At 40.9% G+C, this 22,446-nt stretch overlaps 3 protein-coding genes across 3 annotated transcripts; 1 reads left to right on the top strand and 2 right to left on the bottom strand.

Annotated features, from left to right (window-relative positions):
* The first annotated feature begins 1,882 nt into the window (after window positions 1–1,882).
* LOC130401807 (beta-1,4 N-acetylgalactosaminyltransferase 2-like) lies at window positions 1,883–6,654 on the top strand. The gene is made up of 3 exons (XM_056605794.1): window positions 1,883–2,313; window positions 4,977–5,089; window positions 5,765–6,654. Exons 1-3 carry the CDS (start codon window positions 2,175–2,177, stop codon window positions 5,957–5,959), a joined length of 447 nt encoding a protein of 148 aa, XP_056461769.1. The 5' UTR covers window positions 1,883–2,174; the 3' UTR covers window positions 5,960–6,654.
* Window positions 6,655–6,705: 51 nt separating this feature from the next.
* ube2z (ubiquitin-conjugating enzyme E2Z) lies at window positions 6,706–16,763 on the bottom strand. The gene is made up of 8 exons (XM_056582627.1): window positions 15,427–16,763; window positions 15,156–15,228; window positions 14,658–14,845; window positions 13,957–14,068; window positions 13,389–13,501; window positions 12,828–12,918; window positions 9,994–10,181; window positions 6,706–9,901 (listed from the first exon to the last, which is right to left on the bottom strand). Exons 1-7 carry the CDS (start codon window positions 15,828–15,830, stop codon window positions 10,002–10,004), a joined length of 1,161 nt encoding a protein of 386 aa, XP_056438602.1. The 5' UTR covers window positions 15,831–16,763; the 3' UTR covers window positions 6,706–9,901; window positions 9,994–10,001.
* A 97-nt stretch (window positions 16,764–16,860) lies between these two features.
* atp5mc1 (ATP synthase membrane subunit c locus 1) lies at window positions 16,861–21,460 on the bottom strand. Its single transcript, XM_056582640.1, has 5 exons — window positions 21,354–21,460; window positions 19,936–19,983; window positions 19,618–19,698; window positions 17,360–17,538; window positions 16,861–17,260 (listed from the first exon to the last, which is right to left on the bottom strand). Exons 2-5 carry the CDS (start codon window positions 19,972–19,974, stop codon window positions 17,146–17,148), a joined length of 414 nt encoding a protein of 137 aa, XP_056438615.1. The 5' UTR covers window positions 19,975–19,983; window positions 21,354–21,460; the 3' UTR covers window positions 16,861–17,145.
* Between the last annotated feature and the right edge of the window lie 986 nt (window positions 21,461–22,446).

Here is a 22,446-nt window from a genome sequence, read left to right as displayed (position 1 = left end):
ATTAAATTAATTAAATATTAAAATATAGATTATATATATATAAATATGAAATTATTTTTTTACAATATTATAAGTAGACCATGTAGCTTTTATTCAATTATCGTTATAACAAGATCTGTATGCTAGAGCATGCATTGCGCAGCCCGCCCCCCCTTCTGAAGTCGAAAGAATCACCCGATGAAATGCATTGGTTTAATATTGAATTAATTAAATATTAAAATATAGATTATACATCCCATATAAATATGAAATTATTTAGTTATAATATTATAAGTAGACCATGTAGCTTTTATTCAATTATCGTTATAACAAGATCTGTTTAGAGCGTGCACTGCGCAGCCCGCCCCCCCTTCTGAAGTCGAAAAAGATCACCAGATTGAAATGCATTGGTTTAATATTGAATTAATTAAATATTAAAATATATATTAGATATAAATATAAAATTATTTAGTTATAATATTATAAGTAGACATGTGGGTTTTATTCAATTATCGTTATAACAAGATCTGTAGCCTATCTGCACTTCCACCAATGTGTAGGCCTAAGTTTGGTTCAGGTATACCAGACAATATTAAAATATTTATAATATAAAAACGATGTAAAAAAAAAAGGTTATGGGCCGAATTCGGTTAAAATTCAGCCTCTGCTAGCCCACAACTAGATCATCTCATTTCCTCGTTACACGCTTTAATTTAATTATATTTAAATGATTATGACCATGGAGCCTTTTTTTTCTTGCTGTTATTATTACATCCTTTCTCGTTATATCGATATAAATTCTTGAAAGACAGTGGGAAAAGAGAGAGAGAGAGCCATAGAGAGGGACAATAATGGCTATCGTGTACATTTCGTTCTGTGTAGCACGGAAAAATCGGAGATACGCTCCAATTCAGAATGCATTGGTTTACATTTCGTTCTGTGGACCACGAATATTTATATTTATTCATTTATTTTCAGTTTTTGAGGAGGTATGCTTCAATGCTTCTGAAGCCTCTCTCTCTCTCTCTCTCTCTCTCTCTCTCTCTCTCTCTCTCTCTCTCTCTCTCTCTCGGAGAAACGCTCCCATTCAGAATGCATTGGTTCACATTTCGTTCTGTGCAGCACGAAAAAAGTCGGACAATCGTGCTCTGGGACACGAATCAATAGATTAACGTTTGTGCACATGAGCACGAAATCGCGTGATACCGGGTTGAGATACAAGTGACAAATGACTTGCTACCCCCTGAATACAGATTCTTGTAATAGAGATCAGAAGTAGACAAAAAGGCAGATCGATTATTACAGCTTAGGTACTTGTATAACTATTGCCTTGCTGTCCGGAGTTATGGGCTACTGTTGATGTAGCATACCCCCTTTGCCAAATTAAATGTTACATTTTACATACATTTCTTCAACTATGCTTATTTCATGAATAAATATATGAACATACACATTAAAAAAAAGGTAATATGAGATTCAACTCTAACTTTTCTGTAGCTTTAACAAAGAAAATCATTGTGGATGAAGATGGTGGCAGAACATTATCTGTCAATGGCCTAGCTCTAAAACGATACAATAAATATATAAATAATTGTCAATGGCATTTGAATTAAATATTAATTTAAGTTCAGGCGACAACATAGTACACATTGAATTAGACTATTGAGCCTTTTAAACAATGATAATATTGGGGACCACATGGAAATTCAGGGGATTGCTTTTTTTTCATTCATACAGCAAAACAAGGTAGGCTAACAAGGTATGCTTAAATTATTATTTTTTTAAAGGCAGACAAAAGACAAAAAAATGTCAATTATAGCCCCTACATTTCGGAGATTATAGGAATGCTAAAACACACGCAATTACCCATGGGATGAAAGGCATTTTCCGGTGCTGGGGTCTCATTTATAAAACTGTGCGTGGGATCGTTACTAAAAATGTGCGTACGCCCAGAAGCCAAGTTTTGCGTGCGCCAAAAAATATTCAGATTTATAAAACACTGCGTACGCACACCTGTACGCAATCTTTGCTTTATAAATCACATACTGACTATAATTGTGCGCAGCTGAATCAGCTTCACGTTCCGCCCTCTACACGCCCCTTTTTAACCATAAATGGTCAATGCAAATGACCTCATGAATGCGATCTGCATATAAAACAGACTCGGATGCCGGTATTATGTCTTGTTGGAAACAATGGCAGAAGTACTGAGAAAATCAAAAAAGCGATATTTCACGGAGGTTGAAGTGGAGACACTTGTGGGTGAGATGGAGGCCCGAAAGGTAGTTTTGTTCGGCGGTCACGGGATTGGAATCGCCAACAACAAAAAGCAGAGTGAGTGGCAACATGTTGCTGCAGCAGTGAACTCTGTCAGTAGCACGGAGCGCACAGTCCCAGAATTAAAAAATAAGTGGTCTGACATAGAGTTACATATTTTTATGTAGCCTACCAATAAATCGTTATGGTCCCTAAATACCGAATCCTGCATGGTCCGCCAGAAGTGCCATATGGTGCAGCATTACCACGGCGCTCACCTCTGTATTTATAGGGTTACGGTAATAACACTGACGAGAACGCCTTGGATAATCAGTTTGTAATTACCCACGTAAAATGTTCTTGAACATAACCCCTTTTTAATGCCTGATTTGTCATGAAAAGCATAACAACGATTGTGATGAGTGTGGCTTGGTTTTTCACACTTGGGATTTAATTGACATTTGATCATGTGTTTACAGTGTCACATAAAAATATTATGTTATTGACACATGTTGGACAGATGCTTTATTCCATGCAGTCGCGCCGTCAGTGGACAGTATGGAGTGACGGGATTAAATATAGAGAATTTCTTTTTATTTATATTCTAAGGCGATATTTCTGGAGTTATAACTGAGAAATAACGCAGTGGACTTAAATTAACGCATGATACGGGTTGAAATTAAATTGATGAAGGGCGATGATAAAACATAATCGTTCTTCTCACTCTGCAATTCTTCGGTCTGACTTCAGTTCACCACCACACCGTCTGTGTCGCCAATTCTCCTTTTCCTCCAAATCATGCGTACGCATGGGTCAGAGTTTGCTTAGGGCTGCGCACATTTTCCCGTCAAGTTGGTTTTTTATAGATCACAACCTTGGCTTGAAAAGTCACGTACGCAACTTTCAGCCCCGTTTTGTGCGTACGCAACGGTTATAAATGAGACCCCTGGGGCCTCATGTACTAAGACTTGCGTGGATTTCATACTAAAACTTGGCGTACGCCAAAACCAAGAAACTGTCTTACGCACAAATAAATTCAGATGTATCAAAGTGTGCGAACGCATGGATCCAAGCACGTTTCTTTTGTACATCTCAATCCACGTGGAATTGAGCGCACATGCCGACGTGCCAAACTCCTCCCTGTCCACGCCCTCATTTGAATATGCAATTTCATTTAAATAGGCCTCTGGACCTGAGATTCACCTCGTAATCCGATCACCTGGCACCATGAACAGAGGCAAAAAACGAAACTTCACGGAGTCTGAGCTCGAGATTTTGCTCCACGAGGTAGAAATGCGCAAGCATATGCTATTTGGAACCCTGTCAACAGGGATAAATGCAAAACAAAAGAGAAGTGAGTGGGAGAGTGTTTGCGAGGCCGTCAATGCAGTGGGGTCTCAGCAGCGCACACACTCTGAAATTAAAAAGAAGTGGTCAGACCTCAAGGTGGAGGTGAAGCGGAGGGTTTCTGCCCACCGCCGAAGCGTGACCGCAACAGGTGGGGGGACGGGAGTGGGGGAACTCTCCCCCTTCGATTTGAGAGTGGCCGCTTTGATCGGTGACACGGCTCTCACCGGAGTGGTGGGAGCCCATGAAGGGGACACCGATCATCCCCACGGTAAATATGCTGAAGTCATAAATGCTGTAATTATACTGGTCAATTGGCTGCTTGCAATACACATAAGTCGTGCGTAAAGATGCCAGGATATTAAAGACTTTGACTCGTGTTTATTAACTTAAATTTTTTATTTTTGAATAGACAAGCAAGGAGAGGGCACGGATTGCTCCGTCGGCCCCGGCGTCTCCTCCGTCGGCCCCGGCGTCTCCTCCGTCGGCCCCGGCGTCTCCAGCGCCCTTCGGATTTGACCATTTGCGATGTCCTCTAACAACGCTAACGCAGCCATTCTTAAAACAATTTTCTTCATCCATTGCGCATGCTTTTATAGCCACCCATATAATTGCAAGGTGTGTTAATTGTTCATTAGTGTGTCTCTCCTTTTTCCATCAAAAAGATAATGCGCTTTAAAATGATGCGCATCAAAAGTTAGTGCGACATATGTGATGGAAAAAGCGTTATATCGCTCTAACGCCGATTTTGTCGCACTAAGTTAATTCGCTCTGCAGAGGTGGTTTTGGGAAAGTTCTAGCGACATAAAAGTAATGGAAAACGGCTGAAGCGATATAGAATGTCGCGCATGCGCATTGACAACGGAAAATCATCTAGCGGGTCAGAAAAATGCGCTTCAACACGGGGCATTGTGACACAATTTTAATTCGCTATAATCATTCTGTCGATGGAAAACCGTTTAGGCGCTTCTTATGTCGCTACAAATTAATTCGCTTTAAGAGTTAATTCGCTTGAAAATCTGATCGAAAAAGGACTTCTGATGTGCAAATCACTCTGATGAGTCATTGTTTTCACCTTTTTTCCCAGTTTCCCAGCGTCACCTCTAAGTGTCGCCAAAGGAACAATAGCTGTAGAAACGTGCGTACGACAGCTCTGGAGCTGGCGTGGGGACCGCACATTTTTACGGTCATTTCACGTTTTGTACATCTGAACGTGAGCGTGGAAAAGGACGTACGCCACGTTTTTGTGCGTACGCAACATTAGTACATGAGGCCCCTGAGCTGTTCTATGAAAATGGTTGAATGTTACAGTTGAAGAGGGGCCTCTGGATGAAAAGGTAACAAATTTAAAAAGATGAACACAATATCACACTACAGTAACATCCCTTCCACAGGGCTGGTTTGCTGGCAGAACCCTGGCTGTCTCTCAAGTCGAGTTCTATTCACTGACCAAACAAAGATCGAGGATCTGGTGGAGGTGATGGAGGCAACACCAGATTTGGATGTGGTGAGAATCACATTATTCATCGACTAATTATATTATATATATTTTTTGATAGTAGTAAAAACTAGAAAATGCATTTCCTGCAGAATATGCGGTTAGTGCTCTAGTGCAAAGTGAGGTTGAAAATGTGTTTTAATAAAGCCACATAGTGTAAGACTTAAAGAAATGTTGAATGGCCTAAATCACGTGAAAATATTTGAACACTCTAAATGGAATAAACAATGTAAACATGCACACCATTAAAATGAGAGTTGAACCAATAGCTAAAGTGATAAAGTATTTGAGATCAAAGACAGAAGTGCTGTTATAATAAAGTTTGAAATGGTTAAATCAGGTCAGAACATGCACTTGAGAAAACCTAATTATTGGTGTCACAGTGAGCCCTGCTTGCCGCACACATTTGGTTATTTATTTTTTTCTCCTCGTTTTCATGGCCGGAAAATGGACTTAAAAATAACGGGAAATGTTATTCATTGTTTTATAAAAGGTTTTGACAATTCTCTATGGAATTTTTCATAGATGGACTTGACCAATTGTTGGTTGAAACGTTAAAGTACATAGAGAGATTGTGTGGGGGACCCCCGTTTGTATGGCTAGAGGCTAGGTGCTTCCCACATATCCGGTGTACTTGATTAAAGAATGAGCAGGTGTGAGGTTATGTCTCCTTATCTTTCATAGGTTGGCGGTTCAGTGGATGGAAACCAGTTCTACTCCTCCATCTCCTACGAGGAAGGCGATGGAGTCACTGGAGGCTGTTTGGACAAGAAGACCGATCGCCATTTCCACTCATTGCCTAATTACCCACATTGCTACCTCGTCAGGGGGGTTGTCAACTTCTTCCTTGCTCATACCGATTCGGTGAAAAGGGTTTGATTTGACCCCAAGCTGAAGAGAGTGGGACATACATAGTATATGCAGTATATGTCCTTCACACCGCTTTGCAAAGGCTTAGTGCTACCTTTTTTCTGAAGCTCCCAAAATGTATGGATTGCCATTTTGAAGACTTTGTTTGTGCCTATAACAGACACAGCGATAATTTGATAATTTATCAATGGAATCCAGCTTTACGGTACAGCCGCCGTCGGCTCTTCGGCCCATCCTTAACATTCCATCTTTGTTATGTCTATTCATGTTTGATTGTATTCTATTCTATGTCTATATAATTCTTCATAGAAGGACTTGGCCAATTGATGGTTGCATGTAGCCATGTTTCCATTGGACATCAGATGAGTGTATAACCCCAAGTACCAAAAAATCTGATCCCCCACACATGAGGATGAGGAGGCAAAGAGCCGGCTGCACCACTACAAAAATGCAAATGCATCAGCTTGGAATAAGAAAACAAAGAAAAGTTTACATGGGGCAGACGCCGATAGATCCATCAGAAGAGAAAGTCCACATTTGGGATCGGGTCAACTTATGGCCATGAATTATCGCTCAAGCAAATAATACTGACCAGCTCCATCGGTTCTGCAGAATTCCTCCTCATCTTTGAAAACATCTGAAGACCCAACTCTTCCCAGAATCTCACCAATTGATTTTGGAACGAAGATATACTATCTCTAAAGACAAATATATATATATATATATATATATATAGTTATGAAGCGCACTAAAGCCCCATGCCCAGGTTGCTGTGGTTGAGACAAATGTTTTAATTTCTTACACAGCTGTAGTTGGGGCACAGTTGTAGTTGATAACATCAGCAACCCAAGGCAATCAGATATATATTATCATTATTGACTAGTTTCATTGAGTGTAATTTGAATATTTTCAGCTTTAGAAAATATATCTGAAGCTAATCCATAACATTTTATTCCCTACAAGCCAATTTTTTCTAAAAGAATATGAACACAAATCCAATCACTTATCCATAGTTCATCTGTTCTGAAGTCACACTCAACAGAAAATGGCAGGAAGACAGCATAATTGACCAGCCATTCTACTGAGTGATTTATTTCGGTAAAAACAAGTAGAACAAGCGTAGGAGGGAGCTTCCAAGAGTTATTGATTTTTTATTTTGTGGCAACAATATCCCTCTTTGGTGCTGGCTGGGCTGCAGTATAGGGCAGCAGAGGTCATCTTTCCAACAGGCATGGTTGTCATTTTCAAGCTAGGTGACCACTAGGTGGTGCTTCAGTCCGTCATTTTATTGTATCATTATTTTTTAAACCCATGTCTCAAAGATAATACAGTTTTTCTCAGTCGCTTTGGTACATTTCTCAGATCAGAATTGAAATTCTCAAAACGACCTGTTCAATCTTCACATCATTTGTGCACATCAAAAAAGCAGTTTCTCATTTCTTTGAACAAGTTGCAAAAATGCTTTGGTACATTCATGCAAATGATTATGTACAATTCTCTGCTCTTTCCTACATTATCAATTGCTTATGTCATTTTGATCAAAATGTATTGTAATGGGTCTCTATTAAATAGTCTCAGTCTAGTCTTTACATGCAAAATGGTTGAACAAGTTGTCATAATATGTCAAGCATATTTCTATACATTTCCATTAGACTTTTTTTCTAAATCTGTCCTGAATTGGTAAATTGAAAGCGTAAATGTGAATCTTGTCCAGTCTCTTGAAATCAATCTCCCACATAAGGTGTAACTTACACTTTACAATAATTGTCTTCAAAACTTTAGCCATGGTTTACATCAGAACATCCCTCCAGAGTACACTGTTATATTGACAACATGACTAAGCAATATGACTGTCTTATCCATACAGAATAACACAAGGACTTGTCATTTTGATGGCACTGACATGTTTATTGACACAGATATTTACTTTTGAGACTTGCTTTTGCATGAAATCCATGGTGTTTTGCTAATAGTACGAATTGTTTTGAGAAATGCACTTACTGTTCTGCAAATTTCAATTCTGATCTGAGAAATGTACCAAAGCGACTGAGAAAAACTGTAATCATTCACATTGGGACATTTTCAATATGACGCAGGTTAAAGTATTTCGATACACCAACAGTTTTTCTTTTGAGCCCGGCCCGCGAGTTAGAATTGAACGTGCCAGATATGTCAAACAATGTAGGTAGGGTGGCATTATTCCAGACCAGGGCTGAACACTCAACAGAGGAGGCGGAAGTCTTGTTTGGGAAGGCCAAGAACAATAGTTTCTACATTCTCTGCATTACGCAAATGCATCTTCCCTGATGATATTATAGCCGTCAACCTCCTGCCACAGTTTCCCACTGTCCCTCATCACTGCATAGGACATATTAAACTTGCACACAGGCCTTTTAACAACAAGAATACAACCCATGGGATGAGCAGCAGATTATATTACACAATCACAAGTGTTCAGGTTTTGGGAGAAAAAAAGAAAAGGAAAGAACACGGTATTACCGTAACCTATTAGGTCCAATCTTTTGCTGAATGGGCCAAGTAAAGAAAACTATTGATTGGGGAACAATCACTGTAGCAAGTAATTAGGCTTGGGAGGCATTATTATTTTTCCCCAACTACCTGTAATTTCAACGGGGCACACGGTATATGTTATTTGTTTAAAAATAAATAGAATAAAAAAACTAAAGATGAGCTGCTGGTGATAGAAGTCATTGTAGCAAGTATGACACTGTCTAGCTACAATGCTGTGTGTCTAATATGAAACTTGTCAACTTCGACAAGTCCTGCTCTGTTTAATATACGTATGGCCTATTGAATAATGAATAGATAGGACGTATGAGCCCTTCTTGCATAGATTCGGTTCAAATCTCAACAAGGAGGACCTACTAGTGCACTCATCTTTCTTTTAAAAGTGAGCGATGGATTCCACCGATGTACACATATGGAGAGTAAGTTTAACCTGTATTATATACAGTCCATGTGCTTTACACCCACAACGGAGCACCACCGGCAAGTTTTTTTAACCTTTTTTTGCTGAGCAGCGGGAGAGACTTCTAAAACAGTGAGACGTAGCTGGGTTATTTTAGTTAGGCTATCGTTTAGGGCAGGGTACTTTGCAACTCGCCTCCTGTGTAGAATATTGACCAAATGATGGCTCTAAAGAGTAGCGCTGCTGCCCGCCCAATCTCCTGGGCAAATATACAGCGCTAGAAACAAAGGACTGCTACCGGTGATCGCCTCTTTAGATCCCTGATCCGGATCCCTGTAATTCGGAGCGTCAACATCTGTTGAATATCCAATATCTTTCAACTTAAAAATTATATACTTTCAAACTTGAGATGTGTGATTGTTGTAATACAACACCACAGCTATAAATGTATCTTTTAGTTTTGATGTCAGGACGTACCAGCTGGGAAGGTCATTATTGAAAAACGTGTGAAATGCGAGGAATTACCCAACTGCAAAGACTTTATTTTTTAACTATTTCATTATATATCCATGTTGCCAAAATACACAACTCAATAAAAAATATATTCATAAGATGTCGGAAAAAAGAAGGGTTTGAATTTCTTTAACGGTATTTAAGATCGTAGTTCTTCTAAATACCCTGGTATACCTAATACCAACCAAGCCTACTAGAGATATCATTGAACAACCCTGCACCTTTTGAACAGAGTTTTATTCCAGAATACAATAGTGTACCTGCAAAATCGAAAGGGGAGAGGGTACCCGTCAACGTTACTGGTAGAGAATTACAACTTACCAGATGAACATAGAATTTAACAGCAATTAGCTAGCAGCTGATACCATTTTCCAACAATAGTCAATCTCTAACAGACCATGCTCTTTGCGCCATCACATCACGCTGATGGTGTGCTTAGCTGATCTTGCATTTCCATGGCTCCCGTTTTTTGATGTACCCGAAAACGTTGGCGGACATTTTGTTTTCCACTGTACAAAAACAACACAAGCAAAACTTTACGTCATACAGCATACAATCAAAGGTTTTTTGTTGACTATTTCTAGTAGAATAAGGTGGTCACCTGGTCGGTCAAGGCTGAGAGCTGCCCTGGCTGTCGGGGTCCGTCTCGGAGGAGCTGCTGTTTGAGTCTGAGTCCCCGTTGTGCTCATCCTCCGCAGGGGTCTTCTCGCGGATCCTGAGGTGTGTGGCGCCGAGGCGAGTGAGCAGGCCCTGGTAGTCGAACCGCCCGCGCTTCTCTCCGAACGGGTCCTTTGGGAGGGGATTACACAGGTCGACGGGATATGACCACAGACTATGGTTGTTCGGTGTACCGGTACCGAAAAACAAATCGGTACTCATGTTTTACCAGGAAAACGTTATTGTATATACGTATTGTAAATACATGTAATGTGAAAAGGTGAAAAAGACACCCCATGAAAACCTTTGTCTTTTTCCACATATTAAAAGATATAGACATATTATCTTCATTTTAGCATTATTAAGAGATGGATGTAATAACCTAATGAAAAAAGACTGAAAGAAATAAAAAAAAATATCTTTGGAAGACATAATTAATAGATATGCAATTTTCTTGGGAGGAAAACGACCCAAGAAAAAAGAAAAAAAAGTGTGGTTGTTAGGATACCCACACTTTTATTACTGCTTAAAATGCCTACAATTAGAACAAAGTGCACCACATCAGGTGCAAATGATGAGAACATCGATAGAGAGGATTTAGAGGAGCCCATCATATTTAAACCGAGTCATTTAGTTAGGTTTGCTCTTGAATGTTGAAGGGAGTGGTATCACTATGGTGGATCAAAAGAGCTCTGGGGGCTTTAGGAAGAAGGTAGTAGAGGCTATTTTTAGAAAGAGACTACACAAGTCTGATTTGCATAGAAGGTGTGCTAGGAAGAACCCTTGCCGTCATCAATGCAAAACTAAATTTTGCCCGAGAACAAGAACCTCATACCAACTGAAGCATGTGGGTGGAAATGTCATGTCATTGGGGCTGATTTGCTGCAGCAGTTTCTGGCCAGCTCACCATCATAGAATCCACCAGAAATTGTTTATTGTAACAGAGGGTGCTTGAAGAAAATGTGAGACGATATGTCAGAAAATTGACCATGCAACATGACAATGATCCAAAACATCAGTAAATCCACGAGAAAATGGCTAAAAGGAAGAAGTTGAGAGTTCTGGAATGGCCATGTCAAAGCCAGGATATTAATCCAGTTGAGATGCTGCGGACTGATATGAAGGCTTGGGCGGTATTACAGTATACCAAGGTATTTAGAAATACCGAAGGTATTAAGTACGTGAAAAATAGAACACTCAACTTTTTTCCGACCTCTTATGAAAAGGTTTCTTATTATGTTGATATGTGTTTTGAAGCAGGCTATCTAATTAAAAGTAGTCCAAAATAAAGTCTTCGCCATTGCATTGTGGGTGATCCTGAAATAGGTTTGTTCCAACATCAAGTTTGTAATTGTGAAAGATATTGACGCTTCAAATTGCTACAATTTGACCCGGGGAACTAAAGAGCCGATCACCGGTAGGAGTCCTGAGTGTCTAGTGATATATATTTGCCAGGGAGACGGGTCGGGCAGCAGCACTATATAGAGCAGTGGTTCTCAACCTTTTTTGAGCAAACGCCCCCCTGACCTTAACCTGATCCTCTGGCGCCCCCACCCCCCCTTCCAGTAAAAACAATTAAATAAATTAACAACCCCACTCACACTCGTGTTATATTGCTCAAGGTGTCATTGCATCGTTTTCATTGATTTTGCGGTAGTCACTAATAGCAATGAATGCCCTCTGAGTCGGTTTTGGTGGAAAAAATATAAATAAATATTCATGACATGCAAATGTCTCACCTCTGATTGGCTAACAGCACTGGCCATCACTGTAATAAATCCAACTAAACTTCCAGAGCGTCGAGCGAGCGAGAACATTCATTCACCGTGACGCGGCCACTCCCGCCACTCCCGCGACTCCTGGCTGCCACGTCTCCCGTCGTGCCCCGGCCGCGGCACTCCGTGGCCCGGGCACCACGGCACTCCCGCGACTCCCGCCGTGCCCCGTGAATGAATGAATGGCCCTGGAACTGTGGGCACTTTGACAGCAGCCCGGGCAACGCGGGCACTGCAGCCCTGGAACCACGGGCACCGCGCGCAGAGGCCTAATTAGGACTATATATTTTGCATTTGAAATGCAACAGTCTTTTCGTGGAGACTATGCTCAGAGCAGCTGGAACTTAACAACAGCAAGAAGAAGGAGGAAAACGGCTATGAAACAAATTCGTTGTTTTTTTTGCTATCGCCCATGTTTGATTGTGTTGTGTTGGTTATTGAATTGTGAACCCGCGAACATGGGTTATGTTTATCAGCGATAGAGATCATGACGATAGCTGATGTAACGGGAGTCCGGGCGTATGCAGGACCGAACCGCGCTGTATGAGCACGGTTACACTGCACATAGACAGTAAAAAGTAGCTGAGACGGTAGAGGGGTAAGAAACCAATAAATGAAAGTTCATTCACGTTCCCAGCGCCCCCCCTAGGTTGTGCGAACGCCCCCTCAAACATCACACATCTGCAAGAATTCTGCATGGAGGAGTGGGATAATCTTTCTCCCAACCAATGTCAGACTTGTAGACCGGTACAGGAAACATCTAATTAAGGTCATTTCAGCCAAATGGAGCAATTGCAGCTACTAAGGGATAGGGTGTCCTTTAACTTTTTCCTCAGCAGAAATGTGCATTTTTGTTAAATAAATGATATCCACTTAGAATCTGTTTTTTGTTCCATTACATCATTTCATCTCAATATATTGTTTGAAAGAAGATAATATTATTGTCCATATCTCTTAAAAAATATATTTTTCACATAACCGGAGCAGTACTGGTGTTTCTGACCTGCATGTTTTGCCCCTGTAGGTGGAGTCTCTCCTTGCAGACTCCTTCATAGAAGTCATAGTACTCCAGGAAAGACTTCTCCATCACACCCCTAAAGATGAAATTCACATAAACGTACAGGTATCACTGAATATCGCATGGGCAATTTCCACAGAAGTCAACACTTGGACATCTAAGATGGCCAATTATAACCCGTGATCCAGTGGGCGAAAAAAAAACGAGGAATCAAAAAAGACTTGATGCTCTCTGAGCCAAAAAAAACACTTTTTGTGGAGCATCATGTTCTCAGCATGTTAGATGGCCTTGTTGTTTATCCTTGCTACAAATCTAGAAATAGGGTTTGCACGATAGTCAAGTAGAAATGGGCTGTGTCTTCAAATGTGCCAGTGGACATTGAGTGCATTTATATCATTGCAAAGAGGTTTGTTATGTATGTAATTATATAACATAATTAAAAAACTAATTACTTGGGCAAGGAGAAAATTAATGCGAAGAAGAGGAAAACCACAAAAGAAAAACAATAGGCAAAGGGAGTGATAGCATAAATGTTTCAGGTCTCACCACAGAGCTTCTGGACAAGGTATTTTTCCATCTAGCATATCACAGACGGCCACCCTCATGTTCTCATGTCGGATACACTCGTTGTAGTTCTTACGGTCTCCTGGGTGTCGCTCCTGAGACAGACAGAGACCGACACACAGGGTGCAACCAGACATAAAAAAAAGACAATGAGTTTATTCATGCATAAGACTTGCAATAACATCGGCTACCCGGCTAAATAGATGCACTATTTGCTCATATCCGCCATGAGCAGAAAGAGACCATCCTCATCCCACGAGTTCAATTCTCAGTTTCTTGCCGAAGAACGGTCCCCTTTCGGTCCCCTACAGCGTGTTTGAACCACTTTGGATAACCAAAATAGGGGACGAACCAATGACCGCAAGGAGGAGGGAGTTTAAGTAAATGACAAACCCAGGAGTGCCGCAGAATTTCAACAACAATGTGAACAATGGGAAACCTTATTTACCAATGTCCATGTAAAGATCAATGTTAGCGGCCACAACCGGAGCTTTCCATGTTAAGAATCCCAGAAACATGATATGTGTGATGGTTGTGAACCCAGCCATACCTGTTCAAAGCCAGGCTCGTTGTGGTAGGGGTTCTCCGTCATCAGAGACTGAATGGAGATGAGGACGGACGAAATACTCTGGGCTGGGCTCCAAGCGGGGCCTGTCCATGTCCTGTTTGGATACAACACACAAGGAACACGCATTGGTAATGTTTCGGATAAACGGACCACAACACAGTCATGAGCGGGTTTTTTTTGTACTCATTAATAATGTGAAGTCTCTTTATTCAACCCAAAGCTTTATTTCTGCTTTGTGCTACCATGCTATTTTAGCCCAATGATCTTTTTGCTGCAACTATTGTTGTCCGTCATGAGTTAACATAAATGAATCAAAACATCTCCATCCAAGTTTATTAAAACAGGCAGAGGAAGCCTATTGCGAGGTTAATAACGTTGCACTTCATGGTTTTGTAAATACAATTCAATTTAAGTGTTTGCTATGATGGACTGCAGTTGAAATATAGCCCAAATCATTTGACATTTAAAATGGATTGACTGAACATAATTCCACACTCACTAAAATCCCATTAAGTAACAAGAAGAAAGATAGTCTGCATAAGTCTGAATAATGCTCTTATTCAATATTTAGCCAAACTTCATGCAATATGTGACCAGAGGTTTATGTAGAAACTGCTCCATTTCTGCAACTGATAAGATTGAACACTATCAAGAGGCAAAAATGTATGCATTTTCTAACTTACCCCAGGATACTGAGACAGACTTTGCCATTTCGGTAGAAGTTGGGGTTGAACCGGACCGTGTTGTGGCCGGTGGTGATGAGCTTGACTCGAGGTGGATGGATGGGGTAGTCGGGAGGGCATCGAAACAGGAAGAGGAAGAAGCCGCCTTCATATGGTGTGTCAAACGGCCCGGTGATCAGAGCGTGGATCTGGTTGGAACATTGTGAAGCATTTGATAATTCAAGAAACTTTGAAAAATAAGGAATGCAAGACAGTGCACAGGCTAGGGCATTTGACTCAAAAAAGGGATATGGGTGCCATATCCAATGCCTGCCTATAGGCATCCATGACCAAGATGCAAGTCCGACCTGCGCAAAAAAACAGTCCGACCTGCGCATTAACGACATGCATCAACGAAAGGATTTGGATAAAAGCATCTAGTAACTAATATTCTTAGAATAGAGATAAACGTCATGAGTATCTGTGTTGGGAATTCGTTTACAGTCGATGTAACAATACCTTAGTCATATCTTGAGGATCAGGAACAACAAACATTCCCGGAGGGGGTTCCTTATAGATTGACATGATATCCCTGAGGAGAGAGAAAGGAGAAAGAGAGGGAGAGAGAGAGAGATATGAGAAGTAAACAAACAGTCAAACCCCACTCTTAATTACGTTGAAATAAGAAGGGCATAGTTACAAGATGGGCGAGTTTAACACTTTAAACGTTACTTTCGCTTCTCGGCTTGTTCTGAAGACTATTATTATTCGATTATAACGTATTGTTTACCTCTTGATTCTCAGAATGCACTGCACTGACGCCTTTTCGTTGTCCCAGTCGGTACTTAGGGTCGGGTCCCAAGAGGTTGCATGCATTTGGGTCAGGAGGCCAGCTCCAGCAACCCCAGCAACGCTACCGAGCCCCAGCCCAACGCCGTGGAGAGGTGATGTAGCGTGAGCGTTGGGAGACAGGGCGACAAGGTGGGATCCGGGGTTTGGGTTTCCAAACGTGCCAGGAGTTGCATTGACTGCGGCGATGCCACTCTGCGTTGCAACAGTGTGGGGAGGGTAAGACAAGCTGGGGCTTGAGTTTGTTGCGCCATTTGTCGAGTGTCCCACAGGAAAAGAGCTGGCAAGAGATGGTATCAGACCAAGGGCACCAACGTCCGACTCGTCCCCAATGCTGTCTGCCATCGTTAAGCTAGCGAGCTACCAAAAACGCACCGTCTGAAAACGTTGGCTAATTTACAAAGCAAAATGCATCCGGCATTGACAGCTTCGTGTAAATTTGTTTTGTTCTTAGGCGGAATCACAATATTAGGGGACGATAAGAGAACGGCGATACCAAAAGCAAAACACAGGGCATTTCTGTCCAGGACATTATGGCTAGTTTAGCTACTATATCATCCTCGTATTCCCGTACCGACCAAAAAGTATGTATTTGTACGCACAAACAAGGGTCCACCGCGCTGTAGCTTACAAATCACCTCCCATTAAAGCGTGATTTAGGTTGGTCAATCTTTGACAGATCCACTCGACACAAAACGGTAATCGCAACTTTAGGAACTCTGATTAGTTATTGTGCAAGGCTCTTTTCCCACCAGCACTTCCTGCTTGAGTCTTAAAATATATACAGACTGCCTCCATGTGGTAATTTAGTGCTATACCAGGGTTAATAAAAATAAACGGAGTCTATTTTCACCGTGTCAAGAGAAACACAATTTGCAATAACCCAACTTACCATTTGAAAAATATTGGATAATTATTGTAATTGATAGTATATAGTCGTGTACAGCTCCTAATATAAAAAAGGCCACATCACCCACCTGCCTTGCAAACATTAACTTGCGTGCTCCATGAAAAATATATACAGACTGCCAAAATAAAGATTCTATGAAGACATGGAGTAAATGGACAAGAATCCTATATGGCGATTAACATTTATTTTGAGTCAGTTCTTAATGCCAAATAGTTTACCAAAATCTTGATTTAGATATACTCAATTAAGAGACATGATCAGATTTAAACTTTGCTTGAAAAAAAAAAAACACATTATGGTTATAAGTTGACAGAAGTGGTCAAGTAGATTGGACTGTTACCACAGCCCAATGTTAAGTTTATAATTCAACAAGAATATTAATTGAACACTGAATCAGGCTGGCTGCAGTTCTGTGTAATACAAATGCTGCATTACATTCAGCATGGAAGAAACCACAACAACAGATTTAAGTTATCCCAACCATTTATTTCAGACAGATTTAATGTCAACCGAAAGGTGGACTCACATAAAACTTTTGAACAAAAATAAAGCGTAGGAACATTAAGGGGTAGGACTGAACGCTCTTAACCACAGTTTTTTTTTTTTATTAAATTCCATTTCAGAATATTTGTTTTGTTGATTGGAATGACCCATCAGCTCCTTCAGTTAGAGATTTCAAAAACCATTCCCCCTCCCGCCCTAGGAAGGAAGGGGGAAGGACGATGTAGGTGGTGAGGTATAATGCCAGGTTTACATGGCGAACAGGATGAGGAATGCCACCATCAGACAGAACAAGCCCATGGCCTCAGAGAGAGCGAATCCCAGGATGGCATAGGAGAAGAGCTGCTGCTTTAGGGAAGGGTTCCTTTGAGATAAAACAAAAACACCAAGTCAAACCATCATTAGAACCACCACCGTGCCAAGAAAAACAAAAAAAGACAACATACTGATGTTATGTCTTTACCTTGCATAGCCGATGATGAGGCTGCCAAAAACTGTCCCGATTCCGGCTCCTGAACCAGCCACACCAACTGTGGCAGCTCCAGCACCAATGAACTTGGCCGCTGTGTCGATGTCCCGGGAGACTGCGCTCGTCTGGATGGAGCGGGACAGAATGGCCGACCGGCTGACTGGCAACAGGGACTGGAAGAAAGAATGGAGTTAAAACAAGCGCCTCACATGGACAGAACAGAAAAAAATAGCTGCATCATGTCCTGGGTCTTTTTACGTCATGCTGCAAAATTGGGGTCCGAGCAGGCACTGCATTATTTAGGAGGTCTCCTTATATTGGTGGTGGCGTTGTATCGATGTACGGTATACCGCAGATAGTAAATTCATACCGGACTGTCTTTGTACGGTATGTGCTGTGTAAGGTTCCTCCAAAGGGATGTTGTAGTCTACGACATTTAGTAGCCAAGTGAGGAGGTTCTTTAATAGATTAACGAAATGCATCAAGTTTATAAATGTAAAGCTATCGTCATAGCTTACAAGTTAAGGTGCCTTTACATTGAAGAGGATTGTTTAATTAATCAATACATACATGTTTTATTGTCATTTTAGTTTACTAATTCAACTAAGTGGTTAATAATATACAAGTAATGTATAATTATTTCAAATTCAAAACAGAGGCAAGTACCAAACGGTGACCTTTGTGTACCGTCACAACCCTACTGCCTAGCACTGATGGATTCTTTAGAGGCCAGACAGGGCTGATACATCCTATGATTGGGACCAGATGGTGCTGGTAGTAGGGATCTGCCCGTAACATATTTTTGATTGAGATATATTAACCACCGTGTCACCAAGCACAACTGCCTGCTAAGTAAAAGATAGCAAAGAGCTCCATCTAGGCCTACAATAACTTATTAACTAAATACGAATTGAACAGGTGGCAAACGTCTTTACTATTTTTATGATTTCACTCTTCAGTGAGGGACTAGTATTTTCACAATTTCAAAGGTTTGCACAATCCGCCCATAAGCTTTGTAATGATTGGAAGTATGCCTGCTCTCATAATTTGAAAGTCATGCTACATTAAGCTCTGCTATAACAGTATCTGACTCAGGACGATTATTGGATCCGAAAACCACTGATCTTCATGTAGCAATCCTACATGATGTTACAGACTTGAATTATTAAAACACTTAAATGAAAGTCATAGCTGTTCATTAAAAAAGAAAAAAAATTCACATTCATTATGAGGAAGGGAGTTTCACACCCCTAATTAGTGCCCCTAAAAGAGCTGCCACTGCCCTTGTATAATTATATATATCTTTTCTGGCTGTTCAGTCTTTATGCGTCGCTCACGATTCTACGAGATACATCTTATATGGTTGGCTACTTTGCATGAATCATCCTACAGAATAGAAGGGCTTTGAAAGTCATCTCATTGGCAAACAAACTCAAGAATAAGCAATTCCATCAAAAAACTAAAGTGGATATCATTTTTGCCATAATTCCAATACACAATCACAACTAAAAGCCTGCATTACGTTCAGGGCAGGTACCCTTTCTCTAATCCTAAACAACCTTTAGCATGTGTTCTACATGCAACATAACTGCCTTGGTATGGATGAAAACAGGAGATTATGGCATTTCGCAAGGTCTTCATGCCTATGAGTTCCTGCTTAAAAATAGTCTCTAGCAGTGGTTGTCAAACCATTTGGTTTGAGACCCCTTAAATGATGGCCAACACTTGCGACCCTCTATACCTACCTATTTTAAGTAAAAGGAAGTGTTCAAGGAAAGAAGGGCCACAGCAACTTCATGCTATTTTTTTTGTACCGTCATTGTGTAAGAGCAACGTTATACAAAATGCCCCAAACACCATGAGTGTTATACTGAGGATGTCAACCCTCTCAAACGCCGCAGTTAATCACTGCCCACACAGATCTCCACACATGCCGGTGTCCCTCGGTCAAGATTATGCTAATACGCAAAGACTGGTACCCGAGTTCGAGCAGAGTTCCGTCAGGTTGTTTTTTTAAGTCGGGTTTTACTTCTGTCTGATTCAAGTAAGGGTGATCAAATTGCATAAATTATTATATAGACGGTCAGACAATACATGCACGTTTAACGCATTAACGTTGGCATCGTTATAAACCATCTCTGACGACTTTAATGAGATAAAGAACATTTCAAATCATAATCTCACAACTCTCGCTTTGAGAATCATTGCTCTGTAGTAGTCTAGTGGGCAAACATTATTAAAATGAAAGTCACCTGCTGCTCCACTGAAGCTTCAGGTCGGTTAAAGATGGAGACAGAGACAGGCCGTGCGAGGACCCTGGACCCTCCACGCAGCTAAAAAACAAAGATAAACTGTCAGGTGAAAGAGGAACACAATTATAGAGAAAGGCTTCTCGAAAAAAATTAAGAAATTCTCCCTTGTAATGCATTATAACAAATCGTACAGCATCTATAAATGTTTTACAACACTGCAAAAGTCAGTTGACCTTCCTCATATTTTGTCTGAATGCATGTTTTTACATTTGAGAAAAGATACAAAATATACATTGAGAGTTTAAACATTCTACATACCACAGTAGAGGAGGTGACAAACTTGGCGCAGGCGTACATGGCTGGAACCTGAGGGACAAAGTGAACATGTTAAGGCTTTGTATTCATCCCCAAGCCACCTTTTGATGGGCATGGGCTGTTAACTGTAGTTTCACGTGACCAGTTATTTGTGGAAACTAACAGGTGGCTGCATTGAAATCATTCAAGACCATCTGATTTGTTGAGGCAGTGGGCGTTGCCAGGTGCAACAGTGATAGGACAAATTGTTCCGATAAAAACAATTGAGAAGTAGTTTAAATATCAGAATAATTACCATTAGTTTAGTAATTATGTGAAGGAACAAAAAATAAAATGGTAAATAAAAAACTCTTCCACCAGGTTCCTAAAAGCAGCATGGCCCGGTTCTCCAATACACTATGCAACTGAGCAATAACTAATAATACGATTGAGTGCCGCCAAGGGGGCAACACTATGTCCGAGGTTCAAGGTAGTTGATTAATCTATAGAGAAGGATACCAATTCGTAGAGCCATGCTTAGAAAAGCGACGCAGGATCAACAAAGTTCACCAACTAGGCTGGACATTTAATCTAATCCACTTGGAGGAAAGGGTAACCATTGAATCGCTTCTACATTCAGCGTAGTGCAAAATACGATTCGTGGTTGAATGAAAGTAGTGCACCAACTCTTCACACCAACTACAGCTAAAGCCTATTTGTGCAGTAGGACGTTTATGATATATCGAGTAACATTTGATCGTAAATTGTATGAAGCTCGCTAACCCTTTTGCACATGCATGAAGAATGTTTTCCAAAAGCCCGTTAGCTCACGTTACTGACCAGATAGCAGTGTCCTCCAAGACTAGGTACGATATCCAGTTAAGCTACAATGCTAAGCTAACTACACCTAGCCTTGAAGGTCAAAAAAGACCACAGATGAACAGACGGGCCTGATCAAGGTTGAAAACAATGGTAGTTTAAGAATAAACCTTAACTTAAGAGACAAGATTGTTTGAAAGTCCAAAACTGAAGTCCTTGCTGCGGCGAGGTTTGGTAATATTAACGTTAGGCCCAGAAATGAGCGAGTCAGACATTTTACATCCAAGTGTCATTTAGGCTTGTTCGCGCTGTACCGTCTTGATCAAGTAGCCTTCCGGCCCACACCATGCATGGACAACATCAAAGCCTGCAAGGTTATCAATGTCCATTATGGCGGTTAGTTTCGTGAGTACGTACACAATAATGTTAAGATCGCATACAAATTAGACAGTCCTTCTGAGGGATGAAATCATTGAATGGCCGATCAGGCGAGCTAGTACAGGTTAGCAATGACAGCTACGAAAGAACGAAATAATGTCAACGTATCACCAATAAGGAGTTACACTCGGAGCTATAAAGTTACACATTAAAACAAGAAGATGGTCTAAAGAAGTTGAGTTTACCGATTTGTTCGATTTCTAGGAGGGTCCGGTAATTGCTGTTAAGTTGCGCAGTGGCAGTCAATGAATGTAGGATAAGACACACTGTCACCTTGCCATTTATAAGCTAAGCTTCTACGTCCTGTGCATCCATTGGTTGAACATAAACGTCACTCAACAAAAATCTGCACGTCCACCAGGCGGTTCTCATACTAACCTATCAAATGTGGTTTAGTTGAGCTACGTCCCTTTCGACTGCCAATAGTTTATGTTAGGGTAGAACCGAATGATATTATTGGTCAGTATAACAAGGGTATATATTTTTTTACCCGCCCTGGTGCCCTTTCAATTCACATCCAGTGTCCTCCATGTCTATTGGGTGACCTAAAGGAAGTCCCGCCTACAACCTTCAAACAGAAAAATGTTTGAACACACACACACACACACACACACACACACACACACACACACACACACACACACACACACACACACACACACACACACACACACACACACACACACACACACACACACACACACACGTTATAATAAGTGGTTCTAATGGTTCAATAAAAAATGGTAACATCTGAATAATCTATTTCCATTACTGTAAAAAGACTGTTTTGCAAGTGAGCGTTGTGCGTGTGTCTGCGTGTTTTTGTTTGATAACCAGCAGAGGGCACTCTCTTTCCATCCAGACAGGACTCTGAAACTCGGGGCTTTTTCGTCTGTATCTAAACCAAATAACAACAAGTATCCGAAACATCCATCAATAACATTTATTCGACGGACTGCATCCAGACGGCTAAACGGCGAAACACACACATGGGAAGTACAGCATTATAATATGTGCAACCATTCACGGTGCATGATTTACAGCAGTGGGAAAGTCACTTGTAATAATATAGCTTAGATGTGGAAGCTGAGGGATGGGGATCTCCCTGGCTGACGCTTGTTTTTCCAACAGTTGTGCTATTTGGTTGCAGCTAATCCAGAGTAGAGCGTAACAAGATAGCTGCACCAATGTAACCAAAGATTGACGTTTGTTTGGCGGTATGGAATTCGTCTTCCACATTCTCGTATGTCAGCAGCCTTACTGGCGTCCGTTACCTTG

The sequence above is a fragment of the Gadus chalcogrammus genome, chromosome 2 (assembly GCF_026213295.1).
Source record: "Gadus chalcogrammus isolate NIFS_2021 chromosome 2, NIFS_Gcha_1.0, whole genome shotgun sequence".
NCBI lineage: Eukaryota > Metazoa > Chordata > Actinopteri > Gadiformes > Gadidae > Gadus > Gadus chalcogrammus.
This window is presented reverse-complemented; position numbering and strand designations above follow the sequence as displayed.

Bases quoted from the DNA above. Each gene is read 5' to 3' on its own strand.
- LOC130401807 (XM_056605794.1), top strand. From the start codon at position 2,175: ATGGCAGAAGTACTGAGAAAATCAAAAAAGCGATATTTCACGGAGGTT. The intron at 2,314-4,976 runs GTGAGTGGCAAC...TCCCTTCCACAG, and splicing joins CGCCAACAACAAAAAGCAGA to GGCTGGTTTGCTGGCAGAAC. The intron at 5,090-5,764 runs GTGAGAATCACA...TATCTTTCATAG, and splicing joins CAACACCAGATTTGGATGTG to GTTGGCGGTTCAGTGGATGG.
- ube2z (XM_056582627.1), bottom strand. From the start codon at position 15,830: ATGGCAGACAGCATTGGGGACGAGTCGGACGTTGGTGCCCTTGGTCTG. The intron at 14,846-15,155 runs GTATTGTTACAT...TGTTCCAACCAG, and splicing joins ATCCTCAAGATATGACTAAG to ATCCACGCTCTGATCACCGG. The intron at 10,182-12,827 runs GTCAGAAACACC...CCCCTCCCAAAG, and splicing joins TACAGGGGCAAAACATGCAG to GACCCGTTCGGAGAGAAGCG.
- atp5mc1 (XM_056582640.1), bottom strand. From the start codon at position 19,974: ATGTACGCCTGCGCCAAGTTTGTCACCTCCTCTACTGTG. The intron at 17,539-19,617 runs GTGACTTTCATT...TCTTTCTTCCAG, and splicing joins AAGCTTCAGTGGAGCAGCAG to TCCCTGTTGCCAGTCAGCCG. The intron at 17,261-17,359 runs GTAAAGACATAA...TTTATCTCAAAG, and splicing joins CTCATCATCGGCTATGCAAG to GAACCCTTCCCTAAAGCAGC.